This window comes from Scomber japonicus, chromosome 9 (assembly GCF_027409825.1).
Source record: "Scomber japonicus isolate fScoJap1 chromosome 9, fScoJap1.pri, whole genome shotgun sequence".
NCBI lineage: Eukaryota > Metazoa > Chordata > Actinopteri > Scombriformes > Scombridae > Scomber > Scomber japonicus.
Genome location: NC_070586.1, coordinates 9,342,233 through 9,366,080, shown reverse-complemented (window position 1 = coordinate 9,366,080; position 23,848 = coordinate 9,342,233). Strand labels below are relative to the sequence as shown.

The window sequence follows — 23,848 nt, the reverse complement described above, 5'->3', positions numbered from 1 at the left end:
CTCTTCAGGTTGCGTGTGATAAAGCTCCTTACTGAACGTGCTGTGCAGAGAGGATCACCGGAGCGGCTACTGATGTTTGATCTGACAAGGTAACACACATTGGAGGAGGAGGTTACTTCTCTGCTCTCTGTAGATTCACTGCACAACATTCACAGGGACCTTTTTTTAACAATCAAAATGCTTCACTGAGAGAGAATCAGCTACAATATCATCATGAAAACACCCAAAAAGGAAAATATACAGTGTAGACATTACAATTAGAGTTATGCTGCAGGTGCAGTTGGTTCAAAAAGTATAATTAAGGATAAAACAAGACAAGATAATCACAGATATTAGATAAGGAATATCACATAAAAAACAATGCTGACACTCTCTTTAAAGCTCTTTATAATAACTGTACTGATTATATGATACAGTTAGAAAACTACAGGAGTTAAAAATGTAATGCAGCTTACTAAAAAAACGACATTGAAATAGTAGCATAAGTCACACTAAAGCCACTGCTTAACTCACTTTTTGGGTATTAGTAGTAGCTGGTCCAACAAAACGCTTGACCAAAACAAAACGCTCTTCCCTGCTGCGCATTTACGCACAAGGCGCCGTCTAATCGCGCAATAAATTACAACATTTCCACAAAACTTTAGACACCACGTACATGGCATGACTCATAATGCATTAAAAGTGTCATAAAAAAGCACGATAAGGTCGCTAAAGTCCTCAAGGAGCGACTGACACGCTGTCAGCGAAATCAACTAAATGTGCCTCTTCGCGTATGAACACCATACCTGCAGAAATGAGTTGAAGTTGTCAAAAAATCGGAACATGAGTGAAAGACTTACCGCTATATGTTGATCTTTGGCTGTGTGTGTTTGGCTCCAGTTGTCACCCCTGCGGTGGCATGAAGGTAAAGAAGTCGACTTCCAGCGCTCACTTTGTATGTGGCATTGTGCGGCGGCTGCACTCAGCATGCTGCCGCCTCTATCTGCTGGACCATCCTTCTGTCAACGCCACTCCTCCAGTGGGAGGTCAAACTGGTCCAGTGCTGCAACATCATCCCTCTATCACCCGCCTCCCCACCAACACCAACACAACCACCAACACAACCACCAACACCACCACCTCCAACTACAGCTGAACTGAAGCCTTTGTGCAGACCTGCCAGCCAGGGTCAATGTTTGAACACACACAGTTCAACCTTAAGTCAGCAGTCTGTAGACGTTACTGAAAACATTAACATCAGGAAGGCATTTGTTGTCTATATAATTAAAATTAGTGTAATTATTATTATTATTTAAATCCCGTTAAAATCATTTTAAAAAAGCAAATATACATAAAGATATTGTTTATTTTAAGAACAAACGTGCCCGAAAAGCCTTAAAAGACTCTTTTGGACATTAAATATTTTAGATTTGTGTATTGTTGCATTTATATTGGCATCTGTCCCTATTTAATATACGTCTGCTTCATTTTTTTTACCTTCCATAAACCTGAAGCAGCATTAGGATATTACTGTGATACTTAAATATGTTTTTAATCCCTTATAATAAAAATAATAAATAAATAAATAAATAATAAGTGCTGATATTTATCAAGCATCCCATTACAATGTTGTGTCTTCATATGGGACATTTGATGAGACTGTTTACATATTTCAGCTGTGAATTGTGTATTTTTAATCCACAGCGCCATCTGTTGGTGGAAATACGACATTATTTGCTCTAATCATCAAAATTGTGTCTTTTTTTTAATGAACATCCAATTGTGCCCTAATATATCAGATTCAACCACAGCAGTAATTAACTGGAAATAGATAGACTTTATATACCTTATAAATATTGGGTGGAGGGGGTTCAGAATAATTTCAGCCCACATTATGCAACATATCGTCATCATCAGATCACAAATATGTTATATTTAGAAGAAAATACAACTTAATCCATTGAGAAAAACTAACCTTAATTTCTTTCTTTTTCTCCAGGGTCACTCTCAATTTTGGGCATTTCTTCAGTTAACACCTCAAAGGATCGTTCAACTTTCTGACTGTCTATAAAGTCTCTAGTTGGATGTTGAGAGATTTTATGCAAAGCTCCTGTGTTTCTGTTCATCCTTGCAGGAAAAAAAGAGAAATAAAGTAAGAAAATAGTAAAGGCAGTTGATTGTCTTTGATGATCCCGTGATTTAAATAAATGCTGATTTCCTCTTTTTTTTTTTTTTGGGAGGAAATCTGAAATACATGTTGCACATTTTTCCATCCAGAGCAGATTCAAACTGATTCCAAAAGCTGAATTTTTCTAAAATCATTTAGCTTGGTGAAGTTTCTGTAAAACAGGAAAATATATTACAATATATTTACAATGTCTGCAGCAATATGTGCTAAATATCACTGTCACTGCCCACTTCATTAGGTAGCTCGGCCATATATGATACCTTATTATACATGATCAGAAAGGTGATAATTCTATTTAATGTATATTATTGAGGTCATGGTGGGTGGTGGTGGTGTACTGGAGAGGATTATAGCCTATTTAACTGTGTTTCTAATACTTTGTCCACAACTTACATAAGGGGGGCAGAATATTAGGAAAACTTTGCACTTTCCTTTTTAACCACTTAACACACGCCCCTGTTTTTTATGCTGTTAGCCTAAACGACATGCCCAAGTTGTGAGCATCACAGATCCCACATAGTTTGAGACTCAGAGATGTGTCTGGTATCATTGGAAAGGAAACACTCTCAGGATTCTTGTAACAGTGTCTGTGTGATTCTGTGACTTACTGACAAAGAGTGGCAGAGGTTACAATGATGGGGTTGTTTACTCACCCATAGGTTTGCCTTTACAATGACATGTGTACAGACATTCAGGGACCTCTCAGCAGGATATAGACACAATGAGGCCACAGCCACAGGTCTTGGCTTCATGCAGTCCAGTCATTTGGAGTCAAAAGACCAAAACATGTATTTTTCAGAGTTATTTTTCAACAGGTATGTCCATGCGTTTTCCTCAGGTCCTTTTTGGAGACTCCAAATGGACACTTGGTTACCAAAGCTGTATAACCACAATCAAACACCTATAACTTCACATCCCCTTTGCCTACAATCAAAATCTTGGTCTCTAATGAAAGCTGGCGCCATATTATTATTATTATTATTATTATTATTATTATTACATATAACCATATTTTTTGTTTGGCCATATCTATCTATCTATCTATCTATCTATAAGTCATATGTCAAGTCGAAGAAGAACCAACCGTGTACCAAAATGCCGAGTGCTTAATGATATATGGTTCAACTCTTTTACGCACAGGGCGCACGCCGGTTACGCTTGGAGTTTGTTTATGGACAGCCAAACGTAATAGCTTAGTGTCATACACCGTTGGAAACCTCTGACTATTGGCTAAAAGGTTATCAACTTCTTTTCACCGAATATTTCCATAGGCTAGAACAGCTGTCAATCAAACCCGTGTCGTCATTGTTGTCGGTCACATGTCCTCATTGGCTTTGGAGACATGTACTGCCTAATCCTAAACACCGATTGGCTTATGTGTGGTGTCGTCAGAAGCAGGAGAGGCTCACGGTCGTAAACATCTAGTCACGTGTACTCTGAGATGGACGCGCAGGTCAGGAAATGACGTAAACGGACCGTATATGGTTTGTTATTTGTGTTATTACATTATGTGTTGGACTAAATACATGGACATATTGAGGAAAATATTCCGGTTTTATGGAAACGGATTTCATATTTCACAAGAATGGATATTTGGCGAACTGTACAGAAAGTCCTGAGTCATAAGATGATCGTTGTGGATAAAGGGAAGACTTTGAAGGTATGTAGGCATTATAGCTTTTCTTACTTAGATCAGGGGCTAGCCGAGCTAATCGCTAATACTATTACGGCTGTGAGCAGGGTTAGGGTTAGGGTTAGGATGAATGAATGAATCAGGACAATCTAAGCTTTCCAACGATGTACGGCATGAATATATATGTTTAAGGGTTGGTGTTTAAAACATTCAGAAGAACTTGTGGCTACCTCCTAACATCCGTCCCGTTCCGTAGACGGAACAGCGTGCGTTAAGAGGTTAAACCCTGCATCGCCTTTTCTAATAATGTCAACAAAAACTGAACATAAGCTTCTTTAAGGTCTAATTTATGACAGAGCTGTTGTATTGGATTGAATTAGATTGCACAGGTGTATCTAATGAAGTGGTTGTGTACACTTAGCCTACCTGTCTGGGAGATGTCACAGTAAAAAAGGAAAGGGATGATCCGAGCTTATAATAAAGTTTACTAACAACCGGGCAGTCTCAATAAGGAAGAAGTTTACTCCATGTTGTTATCTAATGATGTGACACTTACTTTTGTGTAGTTTTTTCGGTCAAAAGGCGCACAGGTGCTCTGCCGTTTTCCAACGCTACTATGTAAACTATGTAGACTACGTTAGCTGTTACGCTACAATTGTCATGACTCATGGATTAAAAATATATTTGCAAGGCTTTCCAAGTGACTCACTGCACTGAAATGTAGTAAAGTGATCTGATATGATATTGACACATTTGACAAACTGTTAAAGGTAAAACTGGCAATATATTGTTAACGCAGTGCTACCATTAGTTTTAAGAGCTAGTTCAAATTAGTTTTCTCGAAGTTTTGTAGCTGGTCACGCGGTTCACGCATGCGCACTAATAAAATGTCAATTGATAGATCCTGCAGCCAGTGGTGGAAGATTCAATACAACGAAAATTGAAATGTTAAATAAAGTTGGAAGAAAAAAAAACTTAAATAAAAAATACCCCATACAGTATTATGAGTGATGTAATACAGTAAAAGTAGTGGTTTGGTCCATCTGACTGATATATTATATGACATCATTAGATTATTAATAGTGAAGCATCAGTTAGTTAGTTGCTAGTTTAGTCCAGTGGTTCCCAACCTAGGGATGGGGTCCCTCCAAAGGGTCACCAGATAAATGTGAGGGGTGGTGAGATGATTAATGGGAGAGGAAAGAAGAAAAAACAAAGTTCTGATACACAAATCTGTTCTCAGTTTTTCTCTAGTCTTTGATTTTTTGTGAAATATTGGATCATGTTTAAACCGTAAGTGTTTAGTTTAATGAGATTAAACTATTTGAGAAGTTTGGAAAGAAAAGAAAAATAACTATTTGGTGGATCTGTTCACAACCCATAGACTGATCTGAAATGTGACCCCAACTGCACACTGCTTTTTGTAAGACATCAAAACACAAAAAGCCAGAAAGCTTGGTTTAATCTTTAACAATGTGTAAGTAACTAAAGCTGTTGAATAAATGTAGTGGAGTAGAAAGTACAATATTTCCCTCTGAAATAGAGTGGAGTGGAAGTATAAAGTAGCATCAAATGGAAATGTTAAAGTACTTAGTAAAGTAAATATAAGCCTATTTTGTTACTTTTCTTCATTTTCAGCAGCGCTACCTTCAGGCTCAGTGGGCAAATTAAACATGACTCAATGTTGATCTTCAAGCTGTATTAAAAGTAACAGTCAAGGCCATTATTTGCCAGCAGAGGAACTCTAGCAGACAGAGGTTTATTTTATTTCACTTTATTAGTTTATTTGTTAGGGAAAATGCAAATTAACATAGTACAACTTCAGCTTGTTACAAACATATGCATATAGAGATTGTAGCTATACCTAGTTCCTGTCTCCTCTCCCTAGCTAGGCTTTTAAAAGACAGATATCAATGTTACATACATGCAGCCCTGATGGCTACATATTGAGCAGTCACAGAACAGCATTATTATCCAAGTTTGTATCATGTTTCTGCTGCCTGACTAATGCAAATTCAATATCGGTTCACCTCTTAGCTCACAAAGTTGATCAGTAAAGTCATTTAGTGTTGATCAAACCTATTGAACTCGATCCTTTTCTAACCCTTTATGTCTGGCGAAGACCTGTAGTTGCTCAAAATGTCTCAAATTGAGTTAAGACTGCACCTATCTCAATGACATTTCTTGGATGTGCACATGACTACATGACTACTGTTTCATTTCAGACCTATTAAACCAGGGGTCAGCAGGTTTATCAGAGCTTGTTTGCAGAAAACAGCTGCGTGAGACTACAGCGCTGTAAAATCTAAACAATGAGCTAAAGGGCCCAACATACAGCTGCAGAGTTGGTGGCAATTTACAATGCAACCTCCTTTACATTGCACATAGTCATTTGATCTACTATTATAAGATATGGTCTAGTTAAGCTTTACATTAAGATATGTTACATGTTTAGTATTGTAAAGGGTTGTGCAGTAATGATGACTGTTTATAGACTTGCAGGGGAATCTAACTATGAAGATATGTTCATTTTTTTCTTAAAGATACAGTGAAGTGCTTGTTATACATGTGTGAAATGATTGGTTTGATGTAATGTATAAAAGCTGGAATAATACAGCAGCACTGAACTTCAGTTTAACCAGTGATTGTGCATTATTTTGCATATATTGATATGTAGGCCTATTGATACAGTAAAAAGATCTTCTTATTCATATCGGTTTCAGCCATATCGTCCAGCTCAGTCAAGTTTTAGGAAACTTGTGCTGATGTGATTAATGTTCAAATGTTCGAAAGCTAAAACGTTGTCTTTGGTAATGTAACTCTTGGCTCAGACATGTTTTCATTTGTCTGTTTTTTGTGACTCAACCGGGAATCCTTGGCTTGATGTCCTAAACTTCTACAGATTAACCTTAGTTGCTGTGTAACCTCTTTTTAAACATTTCCCCGCAGCTCACGTTTCTCCTGCATGATATTCAGTAACTGGAGAATAATATTTAACCTGTGTAAAAATCATGTTCAATCATATAACTCGCCGCTGAGCGTTTTAGGTGTTTCACGTGTCATCTAAGACATGCTCTGATACCTGATACTTTTTGGAAAATTAGGGGTTATTGACAAAACAAACCTGGGGAGAGGGACTTCTGCTGTCAGGTGACTTTGTTGACTTAGAGATATCATCTGTCTGAACTGTCTGGCTGATTTGATAGATGGTTTCTTTTTCTACATTTTATTGCATTTACTTTAAAACTGAGAGAGACTAAAGAGACTCACTAAAAATATATTCAATTTGGGCATACTGCTAGGCAACGGGGATAAAATCATTATTTTATATTGATAATTCACATCTACATTTAACTATTGTACAAATTGATGTTTGGGACATTTAGATAAATGGTTTCTTATTAATAAATATAATCTGTTTCTGTATCGTAAAAAAAACAAAATTACAAACATTTGGTATTGTCTCTATTTATAAGTGTGAAGTATTTATTGTGTGTTATGTCTTGTTTCACTGCAGCAACTTTCATTTTTGGTTCCTGTAAGCTGTTTGGACAACAATTAAATTAATCAGTCAGTCATGTATATGGATGAGTGTTATAAGACTTCTCATTGACTTCATGTGAGCTTGAAGTCAGAGAGAGATTGCGCAATTCTGTCATTTTTGTATTGTTGCCATAGCAAAGATACTAATATTTATTGAATGTATTGTGTAACGTATTTGAGTAATAAACAGCACTTTACATGAACAAACCATAGTCAAGTGCTTTTACCATCAGTAAAATTTTTCCACAAGTACAAATTTGTTCTCAAAACAATGTTTTATGTTTTTATTAATAACACAAAATATTTTTAAGGCTAACAGCAGTATGACTGAGACAAGTTAATGTGAAAGGGGATTGTCCCCCATACATGTGTGTATAATGCAAAACAGATGCTGTTTTACACATTAAAAAGCTCAAGCATGTCAGCATTTCCATGTTTGCCCTCATGTATATGACACATTTTATTCATGGAAAAAAAAGGCTGCAAAGCTGAGAGAGGGAAAGACAATATGAGATCATGAAGTTCAAACTTTACATCAAATTCAATCTCGAAACATAAAAGCCTAATAAGTATTTGACTTGATTTTCCCTTTAAAGGAGGCTTTCGGGGGTATTTGTATTGGCTTGTTGGCGCTTTGTAGTTTGAAACGTGTGTTCTGTGTGACTTTCTGATGCTGCAGTTTTGATTCCTGGTGTCTTTCCGCAGGGTTTTATTTTGTGCCAGCTCGTTCCTTTGAAGTGGAATTCCAGGAAATTCCAGGAAACATGTTTACACCTCCCCTTTTCTCTCTCACTGTTCAAACCACGCCATCACTTTAGAAATGTGAAAATTGAGTTTTTACCACCAAGCAGGTTAACAACATTAACAATTGTAACAGAGGCAGAGATTCACTATCAGATGTTTAATTATTTGTGGTGTTGTTGTCTTTCTGGGTGAATTATTTCTTATGTGTTCGGGAAAAATAGTTTGAATTTATCTTCCCATCAACCACAATGATAATTCCTTCCAGTCATTTGAATAACTAATACAAAGTTAAATGGAGGTTTATTCTTGTGTTTAACCGTCATTCAATACAATAGGCGGAATTTTACCATTTTTATGTCTTGATATTGCATCCCCAGACAAAGTGTATAATATTAGCTCTTCTATGTGGGTATAAAACATATCTGAAATCAATAAATTACAGTTATACAGCACGGAAACAACTTTTCAAACAACACCACAGAGTTATGGAAATACAAATAAGTAATACTAAAACATGGAATAAAACCAAACAGAAGGTCAGAAAATGAGATGGGTTATACACAAGCTGAGGAAAAGGGCAAGGCAAATTAACAGATTAAATTAACATAATTAAAAGTGTTAAATTGGAAATAAAATTAAGCTGAAATAGAGTAAGACAGGTAGAACGGGAGGATAAAAAGTTACTAAACTTACTAAAAATAAACAAACATACCAAGACAAATATTTTAAAAAACACACACATAACCAAAAAAAGAAATGCTGGATGCACTGAGAGGAAAAACAGCAAATACCAAAATAAACTGAAAACATGAATATGATTATACTATGTGGTCAGATCTTATTATGACTTGGAGGCAATTATAACAATGTCATGAATACAATATTCTTCTGATAAGGTTTAAATGTATTTTGTTTATAGCATTTATTTTGTAAGCATGATGAGAAATGGCCTTGATGCAATGGTTTGTAGATGTTCTCATACCTCATACAGCTGTGAGGTTTCAGTGTAAGCTATGCAGCAGAGCTCCGTGAAAGGAAGCAGAAACACAAGCTCTGAACTTTAGTGAAAATAGATTATATATACAGTCAAACCTAAAGCCCAAGTGGATCCAACTTGAATTGAATGTGCTACAGCAGACACAGGGAAAGCTTATCATGCCACATACAATACTGTGCAACAATTTTAGGCATTTTAGATGTTTACAGTCTTATACGTAATGCTGTACCATAAGGGAGGCGTCCCTGATGGTATTTATTCTGCAGCATGACAACAGCCCCAAACATACAGCCAGAGTCACAAAGACCGATCCACAGAGACAAGAAGAACAAGGAGTCCTGGAAGAAACAGATGGCTTGGCCCACACAGAGCCTCAACACTAAAATCCCAATATCACAGAGTCAGTCTGGTGTTACATGAAGAGACAGAAGCACCTGAGACTCCGAAATCCACAGAAGAAGAGCTGTGGCAACTTCTCCAAAAAATGACCTTCCAAGTATTTATGTTTACTGGACTTTATATAGAATAGAATATTGTCTTTATTGTCATTGCACAAGTTTGACGAAATTGAAAGTGCATGCAAACAATAATGATAAATAATAAAATAATTAACAGGCTTCTAAAAGAATAAAACACATACTGTACCACACACAAAAACATTCACATTCTGCAGGTATTGTCCGATTCATATGGATATTACACAGTGAGTATTTACAAAAAATGTTTTGCTGTGTTTAGTGCAGTTATGGCTCTGGCATAAATGGCACATAGTCCGTGCTTCCAATGTCCTGATATGAAGTTTATTGATGAATAAAAACAACAAATGGCATTACTTTCAGAATCATCCAAATTTTGCTTTTAGTGGCTAAAACATTTGCACAGCACTAACTTTTTAATGCATACTGAAGTCAATTTCTACTCATAAAAGTTGCTCAGTTATATATTTGTGTTGTGTTTCATTATAAAATATAGCTAAGTATTTTACATTACTTTTCCATTAGAATAACAGTAGCTTATTAGTCTAATAGTTGACTAGGATGAGCTGGTGAGTAGCAGACATACACTCTATCAGTCTTTGTACTGGACAACGCAATGCAAAGATAAATCTAATTTGTGTCTGAAATGACCCTCAAAGGTGGCATCCTGTGGCATTATAACAGTGTTTTTGAAGTACATTGACGTACAGAAACAAACTCTGTACTGTTGCCATTCCTCACAATCTGTGAACCGACTAAATGAGTGAGTAGTTTTCATGTAACTGTTAATCTATCACAAAAGAAAAACACACATAAAGCTGAGCAGCTGATGTGTCCCTTCAGGTGTGGTTTTAACCTTGAAGGAGAAATATGTACCTTCATGTTATTTCCCTGAATAGATTGAACATTGTAGTGTGGTTTATGTCTTGTATTGGTTCATTTAGCCCAATAGTACTTTCTTTGCATCTTATTGATTGATGGGGTTTCATACAATGTCTGATGCAGTGGTGGTTATAACTGGCAACAATGGGGTTAATTCATTTCCTTACAGAAGGATCAGGAAATGTCAAGTTAAAAAACTTCAACAGCTTACTATATGAAAACTAAATAAAGTCACTCCCTTCTTAAAAACAGTTTGAATGGGAATTTAACATTGACGACTTTGTATATTATTTCAGTTTGTTTTTTAATATTATAAATGTCAGATCTGGCAGGTGCAGCTTGTCAGTGTAAAGTTACAAAGTCAGTAAAATATCTCTAGAGAAAGAAATGAAGCTCTTATATTTTCCAGCCTTTGTAAACTTTGTATCGTCAGTCCTGCATCTCCCCCTGCTGTCCAATTTGGGAATTACATGCGAGTTGCAGTTCAATCTCTTTACGTGGTCACAATATTAACTGCATTTTATAGGCAAACAGTGTTTTATAAGTTAGTGAATTGTGACCTAAAGATTTAGGCTGTGTCATTTAAGCACCCTTTGACAATGAACATGTATTGTTTGGTTTCAGTTATTAACGCTTCTTCTAAGTCCAATAAGCAATATATCCAAATTAATCTGATCGTATTGCTAGCGACTAAAAACACATTCACAAATCACTGGCAATCATTCTTAGTCGTTTGAAACAATTCAAAGCAACAAATTTATTTTATACTTAAAGAAAGCTTACAAAACAGTAGAATTAGGCTATTTGATTTATTTTTTTTACATTCTTGACATTTAAAGGATGTATTGTATGATTTATTTCTCAGAATTTATAGCTATTTGTTGTACCGTAAATGTATAGTACATTCAGACTTTTTTTATTGTGTTTTTCCTCTGTTTGAAGCAGTTTGGATCAATATGTTATGTTTAATGTCCTAAAGTGTGTCCAATTATTTGTAACAAATAGCTGCCATTTTACCAAAAGAGTCGAAACAACAGCACTGCTATGAATTCTACATTTATGAAGTTTATACATTTTTGTGGACATTGTCAATAATAATATTATTCAGAAGAATAATATTCATAAGTGACGGTAATGACGTCTGGTCAACAATGTCAAAATCTGCTGTCAGTTCCGGTTTATAGAGGTAAATGCTGCTCTGTAACTCTGTCACCAGCAGATGGCGCCAACATCCCTCAGAGTCAAATAAAACAAATCAAACTCCATTGTACTGATGTTTTTCTTTATTCTAAAACAACACTTTCACAACAGAAATAACTCATCAAAAGACTTAAGAATATAAAAATCTAACTCTGATGACTGAAACTGTCACAAAACTAAAACAATCAAAGCATTCAGTACAGTGGATATATACTACTATACAATGTTGTTTGACTAAAAACAAGATTCATCTTTATTTTAAGAGGTCACACAACTAACTTACTAAACTAACTAAACATACTAAATCTATTTTTTTTTTCAAAAGCTAAAAAAAACATCAGAGCAATCAGAGTATTTAACATCATCAGTAAATATTCTGTTGAAATTCATTACAAAGTCAGCATAATATCAAAAGTAGGAGTCGCCATCTTTAATACATTTATTCTAAAGAGAAAATAACTAAATCCTGAACGGCTCAACGTCTTTAAAACAATTCAGATGAGAACAAAAATTTAGGTGTTCATGATTTTACATGAATATAAAATTTTCTGTGACAACAAATCAGATCTGTTGAAGAACAAAAGAACAAATAATAATCAGAGCCAGAATGATACACTGAACAACTGAAACTCATGGAGTTTTATAACAAAGTTCAGGAGCAGAGACCACGCCTCATGCCTTCTCAATTTCCGCACAAGCAGTATATAAGTCACACCCCGTCCGCTCTATCACCCTCTGTCTCATTTCGAATATGACTCCCCCCTCACCATCCTTCTAACGTCTTTCTCTCTTTTGTTCTATTCCAGGAACTGGGGACTGCATCACGGACCAGAAGCCGAGACAGCTCCCCCACCCAGAGTCTCAACCTGACCCGGTTCCCTCCACACACACCACTCGGAGACAGGTACAGCATCCTGCGCCTCCTCATCAACCAGGCTCCTGGCTTCAACTTCCACCCACACTACATCCTCCATATCTCTTTTTTCTCCCCATCTATTACATCCCATCCCTTCCCCCCATCCCCACGACCCTCACTTCTCCCTCCAACCCTACGACCCCTCGACCCTAACCCCTACATCCCCACGACCCTAACCCATACATCCAATCGACCCTCATCCCTCATCCAACCTCTTCAACCTTTCCACCGTTCATCCCTTCGATCCTCATCCCCTCATCCCTACCCTTCGACCCTCACCCCTCATCCAACCTCTTCAACCTTTCGACTGTTCATCCCTTCTTCCCTATCCTTCAACCCTTTTTCCTTCCACATAATAAATACTTAAATTCATATCTTAGTTGGTGTGGTCGTTGCTAGTGAATGAGTTTAAAGTGTAAAAAACTGAATTAACTCATCAAAAGATTGATTTCTAATTACAATTAAAGTTTTAAAAGTTCTCCACCTGTATTATTTCAGACATTACAGTGTTTATTAAATCTATATGATATTGTGTTCTGAAAAAATACAAGATGTTACTAACCAGGTTTAAAATTTATAATAAAAACAGATTTGATTTGTACCAAAAGGTCAACCTTAGATGATGTAACACAGTCTCAGTGATTCAGTGTTGTTTTTTCTGGATAAAACTTTATTTACATTGATAATGTGATCTAAATAGATACCAAAGTCAGAATATGTAAGCAATAGTTTTAATAATCTTTTAAAAGTGACTTTTCTATTGAAAACTGTTATTGAGGTTCACATGTGTCTGTTTTGTACATTAAAACCAGTTTGGATAATTTTTTTAATTGAGATTTTAAAGAGATGAAAACAGAAATCAAATCTGTTTAAAACAAAAGAAAAATATAATAAAAAAGTAAAATCAAAATGTTGATAACACAAACCTTCCTGAACATCACAGAGAAATCTCAGTTTGACAGATTTTGATATCAGTGGTTTTAGAATCACCAGCTGGTCCAATACAGAAATAAGGGAAGAGTCTCTCAGTAAAAATGTTTCTGTGAGTGAAGATGTGAGTCTCGTATTCAGGGTCGTAGAAGGACACCTCCCCCCTGTCATAGTCCACCTGGACTCTGATCCTCTGGAGACTCTTCTTCACTGTGACAGTCTTACCAGCTCCATTAGTGTATTTTCCACTGCAATGCAGTAAACACCAGAAGCCATATTTTGGTGAAGCTTTTCGTTCTCCCTTCCTGTCAACTGACTCTTTAACCAAACCCACATTCCAGTCAGGATGGTCTCCCACCTCCACCTCCCAGCTGTGTTTCCCTGAGCTGAAACCCTCAGAGCCCAGAACAATGGTATACTTAGTGTTTCTCTCTGGATTATCAGGGAGCTGCTGGTTTTTGTGTCCTTGTCTCACACTGGTCAGATCATCAGATAGACAGAGCCATCGGCTGGCAGTGTTTGGGTCCAGAATAACAGGACTGAAGTGGACCTTCTCCTTCATCTTCTCCCAGACTCTGGAGGACAGGTTGCCCAGGTGTTTGGCCTCATCTATCAGCGCTCCTGAGACCAGCTGTGGATCTGACAGTGAGCTCTGGGCTCTGGCTCTGGTCTGAGTGGGTTTATAACTGCTGAGGAATGACCCGTTGTGTTTCTGCAGGTCTTCTTCAACAGCAGAGATACTGTCTGACAGAGAGGAGATCTGCTCCTGAATCCTCTTCATCTCTCTGTTCATAGTCTTCCCCTTCTGCTCCTCTTCCTCCCTCAGAGCTGCCAGTCTGGACTCCTCTTCCTCTTTCAGGAACTGGTGGAGCTTGTTGAACTCTGCTCTGATCTGCTTCTCTGTGGACAACAGCTGCTTCTTGGAGTGTTGAATCATTTCATTGTATGTTTTCTCCACTTGTTTGTATTTGTCCATCTTGTCCTGTAGAGGCTTTAAGTCAGATTTCAACTGGTCCTTCAGGTCACTGACTGCTTGTTCTACAGGAACCACATTGTGACCGTAGTGGAGAGAAAACTCACAGACAGGACACACAGCTCTCTGTTCATCTTTACAGAACAATCTAGGCTCTTCTTGATGTTTGCTACACACCGCCTCCACCTTCTTTTCTCCTTTTTCTGTCTCAGATGATCCAGCTTTCTGTCTCCCGGCAAATGAGTCAGCTAGTTCCTTCAGTGTGAAGTCCACCAGTGTAAAATCCTTTGAAGATTTTCTTTTACAAATGGGACAGTTTTTGTTTTTAGCTTGTTCACAGACTTTTTGCAGACAGCTTGAACAGAAGCTGTGGCTGCAGGTCAGAGACACAGGATCTCTGAAAGTCTCTGAACACACATGGCAGCTCAGGAAACTTTCAAAAACAGCAATTTCTTTAGCCATTTTCTTTGTTGTCTAAATGATCTTTCAATAGACAGACTCACCAAATTACTGTCCCTTCACTTGATCACTTCAAATCCTTCAAACCAGTGTTTTCCAGCAGAGATCTCACACCCTGTAATAGCGTCTCAGCTCTGATCAACAATGTCAAAGTTTGCTTTCAATTTTAACTGTCACAGGAAATTATCAACATCAGGAAATGGTGTGATGTGGCTTTGTCACCAGCAAGGTGGTACCATCAGGACGTCTTTCAGAGGTACATTTTTATTTCTTCATTCATCGCAGTAACATTTCCTTGTACAGACATCTGTATGCTAAATAAAATAAAATGCTCATGTTTTAACATTTTTATTTCTTTTGTTTCTATTTCTACAGAATTGCTCAGAACAAATTATATAAACATAAAACAAGGAGAGGTTGGTGCTTTCAGAGGAGTGAAAGACTGACAGACACTAATCAAGTTTTTTAACCATAACCCCTAACCCTAACCATAACCCCTAACCCTAAGCGTCCTCATAACACAGTTATAAGGACGCTTTGCTCTCACATACGCGGCATTTATAGTCACAAAAACACACGGGCTGCATTTATAGTCACACAAACACACACACACATGCGCGCTGCCATGTCTCATTTGCGGGCGTCATGGAGACGCTATCAATATGCGGGAGACTCTCGGAGCTTCCGGGACAGTTTGGATGTCTGCACAGTGTAAGTTGACCGGCTAATGTGTATGTTATTATTACTCATTGTTGAACGTAACCGCTGTGAAACAATCAGAAAATAACGTGTTATTGATCTGATTCACCGACTTCTTACTGTCACCGCTCCCTCCCTCTTCATCCTCTCTACCTCACTCACTGCGCCCTCCCTCTTCATCCTCTCTACCTCACTCACTGCTGCCTCTTCATCCTCTCTACCTCACTCACTGCTCTCTCCCTCTTCATCCTCTCTACCTCACTCACTGCTCCCTCCCTCTTCATCCTCTCTACCTCACTCACTGCTCCCTCCCTCTTCATCCTCTCTACCTCACTCACCGCTCTCTCCCTCTTCATCCTCTCTACCTCACTCACCGCTCCCTCCCTCTTCATCCTCTCTACCTCACTCCACCACAGTTAACATAGCCTAACATCGTCTTGTAGCCGATCTCTGATGGAGCAACTTTGTCCTTCAATTCAGTGTTTTGAACTTTTATAAATAACAGGGAGACAGAATAAAGTTTAGTATCCCGCATTGAATAGACTGTCTGAGAGCAGAGGAGAGCGTCACCGTCACACACACATACAGTGAGTTAGCTCCTCCTCTCCTCCGTATCAGCGGGTGCAGCTGAGTGCTGTATGACACTGTAACCGTCTCCAGCCGTCTCCATGTTTCAAAGGCATCTCCCCTTGTTTTGTTTCTCAAATTGTCACGACGTATTTGAGAGTCATAATGAGTTTTTTTTGGTTTTGTAACATCAGACATTATCTGCAGTGTTCCTAGCTGCAGCTCAGTGGCAACTGGCATCCTGGCTGCTGAAACGCTACTGACTTGGTGATAGGTAGATAGGTGGTGGGTGGAGCATCAGTACTGACTTGGTGATTGGTAGATAGGTGGTGGGTGGAGCATCAGTACTGACTTGGTGATAGGTAGATAGGTGGTGGGTGGAGCATCAGGCCAAAACACAGAATGACAACATAAACATTACTTGAGGGCTGCAACTGAGCTTTTCAAATGTGAACATTCTGGCTGGACTACTACTATCAGTGATATCAGTGTTTGAAATTAACATGATTCCTTAATGTCTGGTGATATTTAGGGCAATTTTATGATTACTTGGAATGTATTTGTTACATACAGCTACTTTAAGTGTTATAAAATATAGTTTTACTAACTGAGACGACTCATTTGACCAAGACCACAGCAACAAATACATGCTGCTGTTTAATGTGATTTTGTTAATGATAGATATTAAATATGTCTGTCAACACAGTGACTTTAGTATCCTGAGTTATTTTAATGTATTTATGTTATGATGTAAAGTGATTGACTCTACTATTTTACAAATTCATATTGATTCAATAATTATAGACTATCAACATAGCAGCATTATACAGTCACCGGCCTCTTCATTGGGTACACCTGTGCAATCTAATTCAATCCAATACAACAGCTCTGCTATAAATTCTGCTTTTATGAAGTTTATACAGTTTCCGTTTTTGTTGACATTGTTGGGAAGGTGATATTTCTGCTTTATGTATATTATTGAGGTCGTAGCAGGTGATGGTGCTGCATTATATTGAATGGTGTTTCTAATATTTTGTCCACTCCATTAACATACATGAGGGGAGCAACATTTTGGGACAACCTTTCAATATAATGCACCTCAATATGCCACCACCACCTAGTACGACCTCAGTAATAAACATAAAATAAAATTATCATACTTTTGACAATGTTAACAAAAACTGAATTACATGTGAATTAAATTGTACAGGCGAACCTGTTGGAGTAGCCAATGATTGTATAAGAAAACTACCAAATTAACCTTTATATTGATTTAGCATAGACAACAAATTTGTGAACGTGAATTGATGAGCGAACATTAACCACTTTTAATGTAATAGATACATATTCAGAAGTGACGGTAATGACATCTCAGTTTTGGTCAACAATGTCAATTTCTGCTGTCAGTTCCTGTTTATAGACGTGAACGCTGCTCTGTAACTCTGTCACCAGCAGATGGCGACAACATGTCCCTCAGAGTCAAATATTTTACTGTAAACTAAAGAAAATAAATCAAACTCCATTTTACTGATGTTTGTTTCTTTTATGCTGATCATCATCATTGCAGTTTATCAATCCATGTTTACACCACCATTATGACACAGACAGTCTGCAGAAGCTCTGTCAGAATTAAAGCATAAATGTGTCTTTTTAGTTTTTTATTTGTTTAATATCTGTTCTCTGTTTTTTAGACAACTTGATTGTGATCATTGAGTGATCATTCAGCAGTCTCTGAGCCTATAGCCTTTAAGCATTACTCACTTCTATGATGTTAAATAATCTAAATATCTGCAGATTTCTCTCTGAGTACCAGAGGACCTGACAACCTTATCTTTACTTCTACTTGTATTGAAGGATCTGGCTGCTGCTGTGTTTTAGTTATTATCTTGATTTTATGTAACATTGTTTTTATTTTGTCTATTAATGTTCTTTGATTGTCCACCTTGATGTTTGTTTCTTGATTAAATTTATTAATAGATGGACCATTTGAATGCTGACTGTCTTCAGGTGTCAGCCCAGTTTTTCAATAATTTCAGTCAAGTCACTTTTTATCTTTTTCCTTTATGACTGATGCTCTATTTCACTTAGTGCCGCTGCATGGTATTCCCCCTTCTCTCCACGAGGTGGCGGTATTGTGTACAATCACACTTTCTCTGCTACTGGGTTGACAAAAACAAACAGCACTCAGATGGAAGACAGTGAGATTTTAGCTCCGCAAACTTTTGGTTAAATGTTGAGCTTCACCCCTTTCCCTACTCTACTCGCTAGCATGTCAACAGTGATACCAATGGATGTTTTAGGTTTTCCCGTTTCAGTCAACACCATGGTGGTCTACTATCTAGGGTCAATGATCACCTAAATAAACATCGTCTACTGTTTTGTGTCCCTGCCACTTACCAGTCCGTCTGCTGTCTGTCCCTCATCGTGTCCAGCCTGTAGATGCTCATCAGGTTCAACTTCCACCTGCTCCTCAACACTTTGGCTGACGTCCAGGACTACATCTGCTGCTGCTGCAGTTGTAATGCAGCCAAAAAGCTCTGTAAGCATTTTACATTTCTTGTCTTATAACTTTTCCCATCCACCTTACGTTTTCTGTTTGCTATTATCGCACAAATAATGATTTTACTCTTCTTCGTCGTTTTTTTTTACACTTGGCAAACCAATTATTGTATTAGCGCCCCCTGCTGTTGGCTGTTGCGTTATCTGACTTTTTGGTGGACTTTTCCAGAAAAGTCAGATTGCCAGTCTGCTCTTGGACAGTAATGACATCTCACTTTTGGTCAATGGTGTCAAAATCTACTGTCAGTTCCTGTTTATAGAGGTGAATGCTGCTCTGTAACTCTGTCACCAGCAGATGGCGCCAACATATACCGAAGAGTCAAAACATTTTACTGTAAACTAAAGAAAACAAATCAAACTCCATTGTATTGATGTTTGTTTCTTTTATGCTGATTATCATTTCAACATTGCAGTTTATCAATCCATATATACATCACCAAAATGACACACACAGTCTGCAGAAGCTCTGAATTAAATTAATTTAAAACTAAAACACTTGTTTCCAAAGAATAAAACAACACATTCACAACAGAAATAACTCATCAAAAGACTTAAGAATATAAAAATCTAAATCTGTTGACTGAAACTGTCACAAAACTGAAACAATCAAAGCATTCAGTACAGTGGATATATACTACTATACAATGTTGTTTGACTAAAAACAAGATGCTGATAACCAGGATAATTAACAGCTTTGATTTGTAAAGTTTGTGGCCTGATGATGTGATACAGTTTCAGCATTTTGTAGTCATATTTTCTTGTGGATTCATCTTTATTTTAAGAGGTGACACAACTAACTTACACACTAAATCTATTTTCTAAAAGCCAAGAAAGCATCAGAGCAATCAGAGTATTTAACATCAGTAATATTCTGTTGAAATTCATTACAAAGTCAGCATAATATCAAAAGCAGGAGTCACCATCTTTAATACATTTATTCTAAAGAGAAAAGAACTAAATCCTGAAAGGCTCAATGTCTTTAAAACAATTCAGATGAGAACAAAAGTTTAGGTGCTCATGATATAAAAATAAAAAACAATATCTGTGACAATAAATCAGATCTGCTGAAGAACAAAAGAACAAATAATAATCAATCAGAGCCAGAATGATTTTTGATACACTGAACAACTGAGACTCTGAGTTTAAAGTGTAAAAAACCTGAATGAACTCATCAAAAGATTGATTTCTAATTACAATGAAAGTTTAAAAAGTTCCCCACCTGTATTATTTCATACAGTCATTACAGTGTTTATTATATCTATATTATATTGTGTTCTGAATAAAAACAAGATGCTACTAACCAGGTTTAAAAGTTATAATAAAAACAGATTTGATTTGTACCTTTTATAAAAGTTCAACCTCAGATGATGTAACACAGTCTCAGTGATACAGTGATGATTTTATTTATCTTCAAATAATGTGATCTAAATAGATACTGAAGTCTTTAAAAGTGACTTTAAAATATATATATATATTATTGAGGTTCACATGTGTCTGCTTTGTACATTAAAACTTCATTGAGCAACAAAATTCAGTGACCCTCGACATGAAATCAAATTTGCGTCAGACAAAAGAAAAACAAATAATAAAAAAGTAAAATCAAAATGTTGATAACACAAACCTTCCTGAACATCACAGAGAAATCTCAGTTTGACAGATTTTGATATCAGTGGTTTTAGCATCACCAGCTGATACAATACAGAAAAAAGGAAAGAGTTTCTCAGTGAAAGTGTCTCTGTGAGTGTAGATGTGAGTCTCGTCTTCAGGGTCGTAGAAGGACACCTCCCCCCTGTCATAGTCCAGCTGGACTCTGATCCTCTGGAGACTCTTCTTCTCTGTGACAGTCTTACCAGCTCCATTAGTGTATTTTCCACTGCGATGCCATAAACACCAGATTCCATATTCTGGTGAAGCACATAGCTTTCCCTTTCTGTCAACTGACTCTTTAACCAAACCCACATTCCAGTTAGGATGGTCTCCCACCTCCACCTCCCAGCTGTGTTTCCCTGAACTGAAGCCCTCAGAGCCCAGAACGTGTGTATACTCAGTGTTTCTCTCTGGATTATCAGGGAGCTGCTGCTGCTTTGTGTCTCCACATCTCACACTGGTCAGATCATCAGACAGATAAATCCATCCACTGGCAGTGTTTGGGTCCAGAATGACAGGACTGAAGTGGACCTTCTCCTTCATCTTCTCCCAGACTCTGAAGGACAGGTTGCCCAGGTGTTTGGCCTCATCTATCAGCGCTCCTGAGACCAGCTGTGGATCTGACAGTGAGCTCTGGTCTCTGGCTCTGGTCTGAGTGGGTTTATAACTGCTGAGGAATGATGCGTTGTGTTTCTGCAGGTCTTCTTCAACAGCAGAGATACTGTCCGACAGAGAGGAGATCTGTTCCTGAATCCTCTTCATCTCTATGCTCATAGTCTCCCCCTTCTGCTTCCCTTCCTCCCTCAGAGCTGCCAGTCTGGACTCCTCTTCCTCTTTCAGGAACTGGTGGAGCTTGTTGAACTCTGCTCTGATCTGCTTCTCTGTGGACAACAGCTGCTTCTTGGAGTGTTCAATCATTTCATTGTATGTTTTCTCCACTTGTTTGTATTTGTCCCTCTTGTCCTGTAGAGGCTTTAAGTCAGATTTCAGCTGGTCCTTCAGGTCACTGACTGCTTGTTCAACAGGAACCAACTTGTGATCTTTTTGGTGAGGAAAATCACAGACGGTACACACAGCTGTCTGTTCATCTTTACAGAATAATTTAGGCTCTTCTTGATGTTTGCTACACACCACCTCCACCTTCTTTTCTCCTTTTTCTGTATCAGATGATCCAGCTTTCTGTCTCCCAGCAAATGAGTCAGCTAGTTCCTTCAGTGTGAAATCCACATCTGGAAAATCCTTTGAAGATTTTCTTTTACAAATGGGACAGTTTTTGTTTTTAGCTTGTTCCCAGAATTTTTGCAGACAGCTTGAACAAAATTTATGGCTGCAGCTCAGAGACACAGGATCTCTGAAAGTCTCTGAACACACATGGCAGCTCAGGTAACGTTCAAAAAGAGCATCTTTCTCAGCCATTTTCTCTGTTGTCTAAACGATCTTTCAATAGCCAGACTCACCAAGTTACTGTCCCTTCACTTGATCACTTCAAATCCTTCAAATTAGTGTTTTCCAGCAGAGATCTCACAACCTGTAATGGCGTCTCAGCTCTGATCAACAATGTCAAAATCTACTTTCATTTGTACTCACTTATAAACATGACATAAGGAGAGGATAGTGCTTTAGTGCTTCAGGGAGGAGTGAACGTTTCAACTGACTGACATTAAACCAGTTTTACAACATTTTTTTTCTCAACCAACAGGAGCATGTAACAGGAAGCATTTTCTATCCCAATGTCAGTTTGACTCTGTTTATTCCTTAAAAAAAGAAAATCTCAGCTTGAAAAATGTATTCCTGTTTTTTCTTTTCTCAAAATGTCCTCATTCAGTTACAATTTCATATATTTTCCTTCAAGGTCACAGGAGGACTTAAGTCTGTCCCATCATGCAATGGTTGAAAGAGGCTGAAAAACAAATGTGAGAGATTGAAATGTTCCTGAATGCAGAGCTGCACAGTAAAGAAAATTAATTTGTTCAAGTATAGTCAACTTAAATGTACAATAGTCAGAATTTAACATTTTTAAGTTATATACACTTAAATGGTTTAAATAATCAACAATCGAAAAGAATTGTGGAGTCCACTTAAAAGTAGTATAGTCAATACTTAATAGTATAAGTTAAATACACTTGAAATCCTAGTTTTGTTAAAAATATGAATATATTAAATGTTAAAATATTATGTTTGAGATAAGAAACTTCCAATTATTTTATTTAGACATACAACAAAGCAACAAATATGTATTAACAATGATGCTCTGTGTGAAATACCAGATGCATATCCAAAATAACAGTAAGACCTTGTTTTCATAAAATTATCAATATGGGTCTTTGCCAACAATTACTACAGTATATTCTTAGTTTTTGCTGCAGATATTACCGCACAGTACTTTTTTTATGATGCAGCACAGAACGTGTATTGAATTATTAAACGATTTCCTTCTAAATACAATCACAGCACAGTTTTTAATTGTTTGCTCTGTGAACAATTTTCAAGTTTGAAAACAAAAACAACAAAAAACAACAACAGTGACCATAGCAGCTTACTGCGAGGGCCAAAGGAAAAACTGTATGCTTTGTGTGCCACACAACAAAGCAGGCATTAAGAGCAACTATGCGGTGAGGAGTTGGTAGAAAAAAAAAACTTTCTAACATTTGTCTTTCAGTGAAAAACAACAGTAGACACATGCAGTACGAGAAGTATCACATACAAAATTAGCAACTGCAAGAATATTTGCTCCACTGAGTGCAATGTATTTGTGCAACAATCCAGACACGAACATGAAGAATTGTGCCATGAGCATAAATGTGTCTTCATAGTTTTTTATTTGTTTAATATCTGTTCTCTGTTTTTTAGACAACTTGATTGTGATCATTGAGTGATCATTCATCAGTCTCTGAGCCTATAGCCTTTAAGCATTACTCACTTCTATGATGTTAAATAATCTAAATATCTGTAGATTTCTCTCTGAGTACCAGAGGACTTGACAAACTTATCTTTACTTCTACTTGTATTGAAGGATCTGGCTGCTACTGTGTTTTGCTCATTATCTTGATTTTATGTAACAGTGTTTTTATTTATTGTCTATTAATCAGTGGTGGACGAAGTACACAGACCACGTACTTGAGTAGAAGTTGAGATACCTAGTGTAAAATATTACTCCAGTAAAAGTGAAAGTGCTCCCTTTAAATGTCGACTTGAGTAAAAGTATAAAAGTACTTGGCTTCAAATGTACTTAAGTATCAAAAGTAAAAGTAATTTGGTGTAATGTAGTTCCAATGTCTTGGTATGTCCTTTACACACTCAATCAAGTCATTTAAGGTTAAAAAGCCCACTAACACCACCCTGAAAACAAAATGTTTTCCATTTGTGATATCTGGTATTGATATCTTTTGAAATTATCATAAGCACATCATACTAAATGGAAATCACCTGATTAGGAATTAATAGGGAGGGGGAAAA

At 37.2% G+C, this 23,848-nt stretch overlaps 2 protein-coding genes across 2 annotated transcripts; both read right to left on the bottom strand.

Moving 5' to 3' along the window:
- Positions 1-13,495: 13,495 nt before the first annotated feature.
- Positions 13,496-15,045, bottom strand: LOC128365225 (nuclear factor 7, ovary-like). Its single transcript, XM_053325885.1, has one exon. It carries the CDS (start codon positions 14,921-14,923, stop codon positions 13,496-13,498), a length of 1,428 nt encoding a protein of 475 aa, XP_053181860.1. The 5' UTR covers positions 14,924-15,045.
- Positions 15,046-20,377: 5,332 nt separating this feature from the next.
- LOC128365217 (nuclear factor 7, brain-like) lies at positions 20,378-21,896 on the bottom strand. Its single transcript, XM_053325878.1, has one exon. The coding sequence runs from the start codon at positions 21,806-21,808 to the stop codon at positions 20,378-20,380; it is 1,431 nt and encodes a 476-aa protein (XP_053181853.1). The 5' UTR covers positions 21,809-21,896.
- Between the last annotated feature and the right edge of the window lie 1,952 nt (positions 21,897-23,848).